This window comes from Syngnathus leptorhynchus, chromosome 21 (genome assembly GCF_054491065.1).
Source record: "Syngnathus leptorhynchus isolate UIUO chromosome 21, UIUO_Slep, whole genome shotgun sequence".
NCBI classification, from domain to species: Eukaryota; Metazoa; Chordata; class Actinopteri; order Syngnathiformes; family Syngnathidae; genus Syngnathus; species Syngnathus leptorhynchus.
This window is the reverse complement of record NC_141215.1, coordinates 5,914,817-5,928,974: the sequence shown is the minus strand read 5'-3', so window position 1 is coordinate 5,928,974 and position 14,158 is coordinate 5,914,817. Positions and strand designations below refer to the sequence as shown.

The 14,158-nt window shown below is 43.6% G+C and overlaps 1 protein-coding gene across 1 annotated transcript; it reads right to left on the bottom strand.

Annotated features, from left to right (window-relative positions):
• Positions 1-209: 209 nt before the first annotated feature.
• Positions 210-13,919, bottom strand: mdfic (MyoD family inhibitor domain containing). Its single transcript, XM_085902434.1, has 5 exons — positions 13,517-13,919; positions 13,258-13,398; positions 11,960-12,025; positions 4,197-4,460; positions 210-1,019 (listed from the first exon to the last, which is right to left on the bottom strand). The coding sequence occupies exons 2-5, from the start codon at positions 13,343-13,345 to the stop codon at positions 763-765; spliced, it is 675 nt and encodes a 224-aa protein (XP_085758560.1). The 5' UTR covers positions 13,346-13,398; positions 13,517-13,919; the 3' UTR covers positions 210-762.
• Positions 13,920-14,158: the final 239 nt, after the last annotated feature.

Here is a 14,158-nt window from a genome sequence, read left to right as displayed (position 1 = left end):
CTTGCGAAAGAGAAGAAAAGACAGCGGGACGAACGGTCATTTCTTCAATATTGTCGGCTTTGACGTCGGACGGGTGATGATTTAGTCACAACCTGATGGCGACAAAGGAAAAGGTCACCTGAAGTTTTTTGTTCAGCTTGTTTTTGACTGATAAAGTGAAAGAAAAGCAGAGCCCCATTCAAAAGTTGCACGTTGTGAATACACGACTGTTTATTTTAAAATTCAGAAATAATGTACAACAGCAACAAAAAATTGAATTTTAACAAATACATCCAATTGCAAGGCTTGAAAATTAGCAATCTTAAAGGACTTTTGTAGCTAAATTACCTCTTCCAAAAAAAAAATCTTCACATTGTGCTTTCTCAACAGTACAAGTTGGCCAAAAACAACTGGATGAATGAACTAAAGTAAAATCCAAGCAATCTAGTAAGAAGTGGCAGAAAAATATCTTTGTTGACATTAGCTAGTAACAATTTGCTATTGGTTAGCAAGTAGCGCCAATGAGGGCCGGTAATGAGCACGCCTGAGCATCAAAGCCGGCGGCCGAGCTGAGATGAGCTCCAAAAGTGACTCTCGCCTCATTAGTTGCCAAAAACAATACGACGGCGAGCGCCTTGTTGTGAGTCGACGGGCAATTTCAATTCCTGATCAGCCCCTTCCTGAAATTCCATGACAGTAGCTATGGATACATAAACATGAGATGTCACATTTTTACAGTGTTGTAGTACTTGAAGAGCGAGAAACAAAATGGAAGAGACGTCCCTACGAGGGGAAACAGATGCCGCAGCACTCCATGCAGATTTCCAAGCAATCCGACGACTCGCAGCAGGCGTCCATCATGCCGCAGTCCATGTCGCAGGGGCAGTTGCAGTCGTCGCCCATGTCCTCGGCGCAGCAGCAACAGCAGCAGCACCACGACTCGGACGCGCACGGGCCGCACCACGCCGGCGCCACCACCAGGTTGCAAAGCGTTAGGAACTCGCAGAAGAGGCACGCCAGGATGGAGTGCACGCAGCAGTCTGGGCCCGGGATGAAATTTCGGCGACGTCAAACTCAGGCCGGAGGAGACGGGTTGAATTAGTGCGTGGTTGCATGCGTGGCAAGCCAGAAGCGAGAAATAAATACACAGCGACGAATTCCTCGCCATCCGTTTTGATTAGCAAGCTGTTAAATAATTGCAGCATTATCATGCAGAGTGCTAGCTCGATCGCTCAGACGATTAGCAGCCATATCGGGCAAAGACGCCGATTAGCGTTAGCCACGGGGTCGTGACCTCCCAATTAACGTTTAACCTCTCCGGACCCTTTTGATGAGGGCGCATGCAAGTTTTGCAGAATTCTCCATTACAAATTACAAATGTGCTCATTACCCAGCCCAAAGGTGTTTACAGATTAGGCCAAATTAGCCACGCTGTGCTGAAATGGCATGTGGGAATTATTCATGATAAAAATGTCACTTGAGCCACTTTTTAAAGGCGGAAAATGCTGCGTAAGCGATTTTTCAATGGGGAAGGGAATTATAGTGGAATGCCATTCCCGTGATCTGAAGATCCTTAAATCCAGTCGCTTCCTTCCACATGACACCACCCAAATAAAATTTCCACACTCGTGTTATCATTAGCCGTGATCAAATAAGTGTGCTAATTCCATTTTAGAGTCGCACACCATACAAATTCCTACAGTCCTCTGAGTCCATGTCAAAACTCGACTTTTGAAGCAAAATCCAGCGTGGCACTTTGGAGTGCTGATATATGACCAAAAAAAAATAAAAAATTCTTACAAACAGGCTACATTTGCATATCTTTCATCAGCCCATCTTGAGCTGTCGGAGTGGGCTGCTGCTGATTGGGTTCGAGTCGAAGGAGAAAGCAGCGGCAGGACGGCGTGGTGAGGCAAGCAAAGGACTGCTGGATGCTCATGTTTGATTAATCAAAGTCTGTTTTTTTTTTTGATGCTCAGACACGATGCAGAGCTGACCAGGAGCAGCGGCTTGCTGTGATATAAGCAAGTGTGTACTCAACTTTTAATGCATCTGATTATGCTGATCTGAAGACAGAAGCGTCTTTACTATTCAACATATAGTCGCGTACCCCCGAGGTGCCGTAGAGAGCGCCAAACCTCAAAGCCGGTCTAAGAAACTTTGAAGGACCCAGAGGGTAGACCCACCAGCCACGCGAGACTTCTGTATGTAAAAAAACGATAAATAAAAAGACGGTACACAATCATTAAGCGGCGGGCGGGCCTCTCAGCCATTTTTTTTTTTTTTTTTGCCTCTCAGCCATTCACTTGGATGTATAATTGAAGAGAAGCGATTAGTGCGCAAGAGAAGATGGTCGCTCACAACTGGACACATTCCGGCTAACCTCCAGATTGCTATCTTGCACTCAATGCGTAGCATTTTTTCCATGAACTGAACCGATGAAGTCATCTACCTGAACCGATTAATTCAACTATTTGTTTAGAGTCAACAAAGATCTAATATTAGAAGAGAATGACAATATTACAATAGTATAAATGTCACGCAATCCTGAGCGCAAATTCCACATTATAGACAAACAAAGCACTTGGCAGGCGGAAAGCACCTAGAGGCTTATTACGCACAATTAGCCAAAAACACCAGCCAACGCCGACAAAAGGCAAAGAACTCCTTGAAACCCAAAACGTGTGATCGCAGATTGGTTCCGGTGCCGAAGAATACAAGGGCAACCCCCCGGAGGAAGCTCCCTTTTATTTCTTGTTTAGAAGGCTAATTTCACAGGCAAACAGATTATGTTAATCCGTGTAAACACTCAAAGACAACAGCTTGGCTTTTCTTTTTTTTTTTTTTCTCTCCCTCCAGGCCGGGAAATAAACACTCGAGAGCTGGCGACTGCAAAACAGTCAACACAAAAGCCATAATGAGACCGACTTGTTGAGCTGCGGCTGGTTTTTTTTTTTTCATCTTTAATTTCATTTCCGTCCTCTCTACCAATTAAGACTCGCTCAGCGGGATCATTTACAGCAGGGCTGTCAAACTAATCGTAGTCATTGTTTCCTTATGACTGTCAGCGTCTTCTATATACAGTATGGGCTACACAACAAACTGATCAATAACCCGTTTAGGAATCAGAGACGAGTAGAAACTGTTCAAATATTTTAAAAAGATGAATGGTAATAAAAATGGGAGAAAAGACAATTTGTAAATTTTAATTATTGACACAAAGTTGATTCACAACTTTTCTTTGCGGGCCACATAAAATGATGCGGCGGGCCGTATCTGTGCCCCGGGCCTCGGGTTTGATAACAATGATTTACAAAACATGTTCTTCTCCGTATTTTCCACTTGATGCATAATTCACACCCAGCAAATCAACTAAAGCTCACGCCGCCTACTTTTCTCCTTCACGTTAACACACATCTCAATCTGACTCGTTATCAATCAATGTCCTTAGGACGGATGCTTGTGCTAATGCGTCATAAAATCTCGGGACTCCGATGAGGGCGGCCGCGTCCGTCCTGTTAACAAGGCGACTCGAGGTGCGAGAGCCGCTCATGACTTTTAATGGGCACCCCGTCATCACAGACCTTGTTAGGCGGTCACACCTACTCTGTATCTGCGGTGACGGTCTGGCCCGTTCCTGGCAAAGTGGCGGCCGAGGTACACAAAATCAAACGCCTGACATCGGCGATAAACATAAGCGACAGACTCGTACTTGGAATTGTATCCATTATTCTGTTAATTGCGTATATAGGCCGTACCGATACTGGAGATCGGTATCGGGCCGATACCGGCCTCATATCCTGATACCAATAACTTTGACATTGACGAAGTCCTTCTCGCCAGGAGTTAAAGACATCAGAAGATGAAAGGAAGGAAAAAAAAGGTGGGATTGAATATTCCTACATATATGTGATTATTCTTATTTATGTGACATTTTGTCTGAAGGTCCACAAAGCATTTCACCATCATCAATACAGTTTTGACATTGACATGAACACATTTGTATGGCATGATCAAAAGTATACGAAAGAATTGCTACGAATGTTGCTTTGTTGATATTTTATCTTACCAGCAATAATTTGTTGAAAAAAACTTAATTTTAATTTCACATGCATGTATGAGACTTGATTTCTGATTAGTAAAAAGCAGGGTGCGTTGCGTTTAGCAGTTAGTGATTAGTCAATTTTAGTCCTGAATTAATTTGAACTCGGATTTACCTTCCGGTAAAGGTGCTTTTGACGATCCGGTGGAGCTTTGCCGGCTGCCGTCGCTGTTGACCGACAGGCTGGACTTTAACTTTCGTTGCATTTTTTGCGAAACCGGCGTGGACGGCCCCCTGGTGACCGCCGCCGCCGCCATTGCTCTGGTGCCGGCGGTCGGCCCTCCTGCGGCGCCATTGCCGCAGGAGCATTTGCACGTTGTCCCCGCATGGGCGGTGGGCGGCCCGACATCATTTTGTCCTTTTTCAATCTGAGGTTGATCTGAAAGCAAAAAAACAATCCATCAATACCATTCTAACAGTTTCTACCCCCAAAAAATTCCATTAACTCCACTTGATATCGGTATAACTATTTAAACGAGAACTTTGTCAGCACTCTGCCGTCAGGCTCGGTAGGGGAAAAACTTTATTCGCCCCGTCGGTTCTTGGCAAATCTTCCGAGTACGCCGTTGCACGATATTGATCAGATGGCAAACATTTCCACGCCGGGATGACAGAAAAGATGTTAGGGACCTCACATGTGACAGGATGACAAAAAGCCGGCACGCTTGGCGGATGGGAGCAGTACCCAGGTGAGTTGAACGTGAGATTAATAAAAGCGCTTTATAGAAAATAGCTGCTGTCTGCAAGCGTAATGATCTCGTCGACTCCAATGCACAGATGGCCTCAGCAAGTCTTGGAGCCGGAAGACGGCGACCCGTCTGATAAGAAAAGGCGGCAAAATGATGAGAGGGAGCCAAGGATTGGGCGCCTCGCCCAAAGGAGTACCTGCACATTCAGCTCTACTGGGAGTTGCTCCTGTATTGCCCCGCCCCCCTCCCTTTCCTACTCTGGAACACATCAGAGCCTGCTAGTGAAATGTGAAGTTGCGGTTCTAATTGAGCAACTTCGGAATGGAGAACAGACGGGCACATTCCGAGCGGCCCTTTGATTAATACAGCTAAATCGAAGCGAGGTGATTTACGGGCGATTGACTTTCTTGCGATATTGTGCAAGACAATGGCGCAGCGGCTTTGCCCGTTGACGTTGGCCACAAGGGGCTCCCTCGAGCGTAAACACGACAAACGTAAACATTTGCGGAATTGTTAAAGTAAAAAAATAATAATAATTAATGATCCTGCTGAAGGAACCATACAAATGAGTTCAAGTCGTAGCGGCAGGTTCCCTGAATTGTCCTGGCAACTTCTATTTTGATCCCAATGAAGATGAATGGACACGATGCGTCATATAATATGCAAAGCATTGATCACGCTAATGATGATACTGTCAGAGATGGCAATGACAGACGTGTACAGTCGCCACTCTGCAGATGAAAAAATAATGAGACAAAAAATTGGTGTCACATTAAGCTCTTTTGTTTGTAATGCACCGCCGAGGTATCGGATCGGGACTCCGTATCGCCAGATACTTAAACAGACTTGAGTGCAAATTAATGTGATCAGGAAAACCTCTCATATTTTTAATGAATTAATCTGTAATATTAATACTTAACTAGAATTTGCAATTTCTGGAGAAACTGTGAAGGAGAAGACAGTTCACACTATTGTGGGACTCGAACTCATGACGTTGAGGGTGGAAGTCTGATGCTCTACCTACTGAAATAAGATTATTAAATGAAATAAAAATAGTAAATTAGTTATGATGATGATGATGACGTTGAATAAAATAAAAAAGTGGGAGGAATAAATTGTTTAATAAGAAGAAAAAAATAAAATAATAAAGTGGAACTAGAATTTGCAATATATTACGGGACTCGAACTCACGACGTTGAGCGGGGAAGTCTGATGCTCTACCGATTGAACTAAACAGTGACTTACTATTGATGTGGTGGAATGATGCTAAATGATGAGAAATAAAATGATTAAATGAAATTAAAAAAAAAAATGGTAAATTAATTATGATGATGTTGAATAAAATAAATTATTAAAATATGTGTTAAAATTAAATGAATAAATGAATGAATAAAAAATAACGGCCAAGTGAGATTCGAACCCACCCGGGAAAATGGCTTGTGTTGAATGTGCCATTAAGAATGAATGAGGGATTTTAAGGAACAAATGTGTTAATTACGCAAAAACGGTAAATGTTATGAACAAAAAAAATGGTAGCAAACATGCCGTGAATTTTTGGAACGTGTGAAAGTTGGAATGGGGTGAATCGGTTAAAGCATGTGGGAGTAGTTAGGTGTAAGAAATGTGGGAGGAATAAGTTGTTTAATAAGAAAAAACATAAGAAAAAAAAAATCGCCTTCACACTAATTATAAATAATAATAATTAACAGATTAATCAATCGCCAAAATAATCTTTGGTAACACCTTTAATTGTTTATTTGAGCAAACCTCGGATTAAAAAAAACTAAAAACATTGAAAACGGTCGTTTTGCCACACCATTGCAGAGATAACTGAATATACCAAACCTGACAGGATGCATTAAAACCACATGTATCCTGCAAACACACATACACATGTACACACACACACACACAGTGAACCAAATTGGACTTGTAACCACCCTATTTCTAGCACATCAACAACTGTTGAGAGTGTACATTTGTAGTTGAATAAAACATGCTATCCCCGGCACACGCTGTCACACACATCACAGGGGAAACTGCGGGGTGAGTGCTTCTTGACTGTCTAAGCAGCATCCCAATTTGGTCGCCGCTACCAGTAGTTGACAGGCTGGCGATATCTGGGGAGCATTTTTAAAAGGCCAGTGTTTGATGGATTCATGAAGAACATACAAATATAATTGCCATTTGTCACAGAGTCTTCAGCTCCGCCGCCACACAGGGGCCCAGCGCTGGAGAGTCTGCATGGGGGAGGCTCCATATGTAAAAGCAACACTTTTGTCATAGAAAATAGGTCCTACAGGAGAAAGTTGAAAATTGCACCCTGAAGACACAAGAGGAAAGGCGTGTGTGTGTATATAAAGTATACACACACACACACAAGTGAGAATATTCATGCATGCATGCGGCTCGGACTACAGCTGTACAAACAGCAATTCTGAAAAAGGCAAGAACATGAAAGTCTAACAACGAGGTCACAGGGGGCAGTGTGAAGACTGTCATTCACACCTCGCTATGGCGAATAGCCGGGAACCCAATAACAAGCATTTTTAATATTTATGCCATGAAAAGGTTTTGGCCTAGCATAACGCATTCAAACATGCTAGCAACTTTCATGCTTTCATTTACATTATCACCAAAAAAAAAAAAAATTAAGCCAAGCGGACATCATACAAAATCATGTTCTAGCTGCTAGCTCGCAATGCTAATACCCCGGCGTTTTGTTTATCTTTGCGCGACGGCATTAGGAAAATCGTGTATATTTTCCGCTCGGCTGCGCATGTACCTGCATGATTGAAATGCTAATTTGTAAAATGTGCAATGACCTAGCCAGAGTCCTCCTTACCACCATCAGCGCCAAAACAGCCCCAGGTATCATCTCTCCTCCTAACAAATACAGCCCCTGCCTTTCAATCCAAAGGGATATATTTTCTCATTAGAAATTATACATCTTCCCCGTTCATATTTATAGAGGCAAAACCAGGGGAATTATACGAGTGGAAAGAGGGGGGGGGGGATATATAGTACAATGAATGTTATTACAAAAGGGCTCTGATTGAAATGTTCCTTGGGCGTATCAGAGCCGTGTTTACCATTTGACCTTCCAAACTTGAAGACAAGGACTTTCTTTGAGATACGCAACAAAAAACAAAAAGATGCGCTAGCTGGAAAACAAGCTGCATTGCCAGGATGTGACATGAAATCAACCTGGAATTGTGTTTACGGTATCTTGTCATTGAAAACAGGCTACACTAGAATTCAGGTTTCTTGCTAGTCAATAACTTTATTTTTAGAGCATTTTGGAATACTGAGTCGTCGCAGACTGAGCCTCGCCTCCTCCCACCACCCGATTTGTCAACATTATGTGGAATTTAGCAGTTTGCTAAGTTCAGCGCTGAACGCTCGCCTTACTCCTGATGCATTCAAACGAATCTGTGTCACTCTTTCATCCAATTTCTTGTTTCTCGCCATTTGAAGCTCACAATGACCACTGAATGTTTAAATCGAGGCTCTTGTTGCAATAATGTCTTGTGACTCACAAACCGCCAGGCTTCTAAAAACAAGCCCCACCCTCTTCAACTCCAAACAAGAGTGAGTAAGACGAAGCAAAGTTGCTGTGGGAGGGCAGCGAGTTAGAGCAATGACTCAAATATTCCGCTGACTTCCATATCCGAACTTCGACAGGAAGTTCAAGTGTTCTGTGTCACCCGCTAACCGATTCAAGCTAGCTAAAAGACTATCTGAGGTGTGACTGCGGGTCACAGGGAGGATTGGCAGTCTATCAAAACAGCCCCACGCCGAGTTCCTTTATTTGCTCAGTAGCAATCTCAGCATTAACCCTCCGCTAATGGGACAGCTGTGGGTCAGCGCCTCACATCTCGCCGATGCCAATCAAAAGCCCTAAGCTGAGAGAAATCAGCCTTCGGGATGGAGGTGCTCGTCCGCCTCTGAGTGGCTTCTTAAACACGGAGACGCCCGTATCGATTTTAACTCCAGTCTGAAAAGCAGGAGGGGGAGGTCTCAGCCTGAGACGGAGTCTGGACGGCAGCCAGAAACCCCCCCCCCCCCGGTCCCTGGTCACCCTCTGCTGCTCAGGGGTGTCTGACAGAATGACCTCGCAGCGAGGCATTGAACCTACAAACACGAGGGGGCCAAGGAGCTGCAAGCTCAGGGGCTGGCGGGGGCAACACCAGCACAGATCTCAGTAATAGAAAAGGGTTTTAACCTTAATGTTGGAGCCAAAACCCTGTTAGAGGCCACATAATCCCCCCCGCGTCGCTCTCATTTAAACCGACTGGAGTTTTTCTTTTTGTTTTAACCCCATTTTATACCCCCCCCCCCCCCCCCCCCCTGTCCTCACTTCCCTGTCTGTGAGGAGCTCTGGAAAAAATGCCTTCGTGTGTGGCACGGTTGGTAAGTCTGCAATAAACAACTGAAGTAAATAAGATTTTATTTTAGTGCTTCACCTAAATTACTTTTACAAAAAGTCAGAAACAAAGAGTCTTGTGAGGAGAGTTCACAGGCTCTAAAAAAATGTCTGGTAAATTATGAACTAACAATCGGGTCACAGGTCAACTGGAATTAAAATAACTTCAGGACTCGAACAGCAATTATTAAACACTTAATTCACAATCAAAATACTTTCTTGATAATTGTGGTATGCATAATCATGTGGCTTGAGTATCTCGACTAAAAAAAAATAAAAAAAATACACGTGGGCACTTTGGGTAAAATATGCTAATTAAGGCACTTGAAATTTCCCATATGAAATCTATCTGCGGCAAGACAATGAGAAAATAATTACAACAGAGGTAGAATTACAATGGCCGTTTTAATCAACCCCTGTGCTAGCATTTCACCCTATTTATACCGTTTTGGATTCCGTGACCCACTGCTAAGTAATCACTTGAAAAATAACGACGGAAATCATAATGGCTCTGTACTTTCCACATTGTTTCGGCACAGACCAGGGCTCCGAGGACTACAAAGAAGATATGCTTGGCGATCAACAATCGCACAGTTCCTAGCGCTAAAAAGAAAAACTAATAGGAGGTTAAAAAGTCTTTGAGTACTTTGGCAACTCTGAGGGAGTTGGAGAATGTCGAGTTCGCTTTGCGCTAGTTTTGGATGTAAATCACAAAAAGACACTTTCCAATTTGGAAATGTATTTTACTTCAGTTCTTAGAGGTCACAAATTCCTTCCCACAGAAGTCAATCAGGTAATTTGACCTTGAAGGTGTGCTGCTCAAGTCCAATCAGAGAGTCACACAAAAGGTGATCTTTCTTTAAAACCGAGTCGTGTTACTTGACGGGCCTTTTGCGCGACAGATAAAAGTAAGGTCATCTTTATCGGGCATTAAAAAATATTTGACAATCCGTTGAATAATGGCGACGATTAAACTCCTCAATTTATTCAGGGGGGTGAAGCAGAGAGGGTACTGGGTGGAGGAGATATGGACTTTCTTGGGGACCGCCAAGCCCAAAGCTCTCCAGGATGGAGGAGCCACTGAGAAAACCTTCCCTGGCGACAGCCCGGTTTCAGATTTTCTACTTTAACAAAGTCGGACGCTTGACGATCCCCACGGCGGCTGCTTCGTAACCATCCTAAAACTTAAAAATGATGGTCGGCCATTTTGAATCTTTGGTAGAGCACCAAAAACGTCCGTATCATTGGAAATCTAGGGTCTAAGACTAAGAGCTTGTTTATCTTCCTGTTGTAAGGCGATGAGCCCACTTAAAAGGCTAAAAAAGAAGCTGTCAGTACAACAATATAGTCGACTTCCTCGTGTTGTGAGAACGCCATGCCGGCGTTAAATCACACGGTGAGGGGGAAGAGCTCAGGGGCAGGATGCAGCCAAGCAGATGATCTCTTATTGATTTCCTGTTGCTGCGGCCGACGAGGGCTCTCAATTAGCAATGTGGGGCGAGGATCCGATAGGCAAGACCTCAAGACCAATGAAATACCCAACTTTAGATTTCCCCCCCCAAAAAAATTCCTTTTTATTTTATTCATTTTAATTTTACTTTAATTTTTTTTCTATTTTGGATTTTTCCAAAACAGTTTAAGATGTCAAGCCGCACTTCTCTGTTGTAGTAGCGGCGAGCAGCGAGATCAAAAACGACGCAAAACTGTTGTCACGTGGGATTATTTTCCGATAAAAAAGAAGCGAGAGAACAACACTCTCGCACCTGACAAGCGTTAGAAGACCTCTTGACAGAAGAGATTTTTTTTTCCCCTCTGCTTTTTTCAACCAAATTGCTCCCTCGCCACTCCGGTAAACAAGCCCCTGGCAAGTCATTAAACTTAAAAAAAAAAAAAAGGAGACCTGGAAAAGTTAACAAGATCGAAACAAAAGAACCGTTGTGTCAAAATCAAACACGGTTCTTATTATAGCTCACCGACTGTCATGGAAGCAATCAGCTGCTATTAGCCTGCCTTGACACATTTTTCCTTCGCCTTTGTAAACACGCGCATTTGGGAAAAAAAATGTCCGCCGAAATGACACTGATGCTCACTCGACGCGTCTTCAAGTCGGCACGGTTCAGACGTACAAAGAAATTCGACGTAACACTAATCAATCACGATTCTACTGCCTCGGTCCTGATAAATAAACAACTGGACCTTTTTCAGAAAGATAACAGCCGCGTTTGACGGCTTGTGGTTGTCTCGTACCACGAGCGAAGCTAATCGTGAGTCGAACCTTCCGATATCAGATTTGAGAAGCTGTCAGCTGGTCTCTAAAAACTGAATTTGCCCAATTGATGCCCATCAGCTAGCTCCGGGAAAAGACTTGGCGTTGGTGTTAGCTAGCAAACCGAGGCTAGGAGATGTGTTAGCACGCCACTGGGAAAAAAGGAACGCGGTGAGATACAATGAAGCCCGAACAGGATTTCCTCCCGGGTAGGAAGCAGAAGGACAATGGAAACGTGAGATCGAGTCGAGACGGAATAAGACAGTAAACACGTGGGCCGCTGGCTCCGCCCCCACCGTCCAACAAAAGAGCCTCCAGGTGCCATCTTGGTATTATTGCAAGTGGAAACACTGAGGCTGCTATTTCAGTTGGCTTCGAGTCAAAGTGTCAAAACATCCATTCTTGACAGATGATTTTGTTAGGTAAGATATTATTCAACCTCAAACCTGGCTTTAATTATTTCCCAACATGTTACATGACTGTTTGGTTCTACGTACTTCTGATTGGCTCAAAGTGATCCTCCTGGGTCACGTGACCGGACGATGGTCCCGATGCTTCGGCATCTACAATCAGAAACATTTTTTTTAGGGGTTAGCTAAGGAGAAAACAACACAGAAGACTTCAGATTCTGTTTGTCACATGATACCACATGACCGGTCTTGGAATGGAACCAAAAAATAATAAATTCTCGAGGCGGTGGGTCGGTTCTGGAACTCATTTGCGGCACTCCCGACTGGGGCGCTACCTGCTATGAAAGCAGCATTCATGTTCAAGTGGAAAAAAGTACGTAAGCGTCAACAGCTTCCACTCCCTTCGCATCTCGGGAGGAAAACAATCCACTTTATTGGATCGTTCCAGTTTGGAGCCGTGTTTGCTGTTCTGGTTGCAATGATTCTCACAAGTGTGTTTGGCAAAGCTGGAGAGAGTGATATTCCGGGTGATGGATCGAGGCCCAGGAGGGGCGGGGCTAGATAGATGCAGGGCAGTTGGGTGGATGATGTATAGCAGTGACGTTAGCGTCGCTAGTTGGTGATGCATCGCAGTATTTAGTGATCACGGTTAGAAACGAATTGGCCTACTCCCGCTACATCTCCGCTCCCCCGGGAGGGAAAATCCAGTTTTAAGCGCAGAGGCGCCTTTGAAAGGGGGGGGGGGGGGGGCGGCGAAAATCCATTCGCAATCCAGCAGCCTGACTGATTGCTTACTTTGTCCTACTTTGCTATTTTTTGACAGAGCCGTAATGATGCTTGGTATAAATAGGATGGTTAACGCTTCATTGCTTGTTTGAAAAAAAAAAAAAAAAGAAGGAGGGTGTGAAGTGGGGCGGTTGGATTATTTTACATGTGATAATCTAACTAGAAAGTTAATTAAAAATATAATTGGGCTGTGGTTTTCTGTTCATGAGTTCCTGTGGATTTCACAAGACAAAAAAAAACCATGGCCAAGGCGCATAACAACACAAGACAAAGGCAAAAGGGAATCCAGGTTCTTTTTACGCATATATTGACATACTTCCTATTTATATCTGCTGGTCCAATTTTTATGCACAACTTGGCACCATTCAGTAAAAAGTAGCGTCAAGAAGGTTCTAGAAGCGCGTGGCCCTCAAGTTGACTTTGCAACACTTTCCCTCACATGCATCCTTGATGAATGACGTCAGTGGTACAAAAAAAATTAATTGACATGTGTTGGTATTATTAAAAAACAAATAAGCAACGCACCTTGTTGTTTCATAATAACATGCAAAATAATAAATATTGCAAAACTGCTTTCACATTTTGACATCCATCCTTACCGTGAATGAGCGGCTGCAAAGAGGAGCCGGTCTCCGGTTTTGGGCTTCTGTCTGGCCCCCGCGGCGCGTGTCCGGTCTCCGCGGACATGGAACAGTCAAAATTCTTCTTTTCCCAGAGGAGGAAAAAGTCACCTCATTAGGCTTGGAGACACAAAAACAACGGTTAATCGGTGGAAAGAAAAGTTCCGATATTATTCTGACAAACTTATTGAAAGTTGCTGGCCGGCCGGCAAACATTGTTTAGAAAGACGCCACTTACCTTTCACAACATGTCACTTCCTTCGCTTCAAATCTGACGCACTCACTCCCATCCTTATTTTTTTGCAGAAACTGCTCGAAGGTGAAAAGTAAGCACGACTAATAAGTGTAAACTTTTTGAGACGAGTCGTGTGTGTCCAAGCTGCAGTGTCCAAAAGTTTGACTATGCGCAGATGTGTCTGACGCACGTCCCAAACTTTTTTTTTTTCTTCCTTGAGAGGAGAGCCGAGAACTTTTCATCATATCCGGATTCCTTCACAGCTTCTTTCCTGCCTCTCCTCCTTGGAATAGATCACGTTTATTAATTTTATTTTACAAATACTGCACAGTAGATTATGGACAGGAGCGATTAATTGCCGATTAATTGCCGGTGTGATACCTTAAAAGTGGGCGTGTCCAAATCGACCTGAAGCTTTTATTTTTTATTTTTATACATCCCACGCAAACTGGGATTAAAATGACATTATTATTGTTGTTATTCTGCAGTGTAGGTCCCCCCCCCCCCAAATATAATGTTTATGTTTAAAGGCAATTCTTTAAACCGTAACCCTAACCCTAACCCATGAGGTGTGTCGTCCCGACCGACATATTGGCAAACTGTATTGTCACCTTGTAGATACTGTGTCGCTGACTGCTGATACCC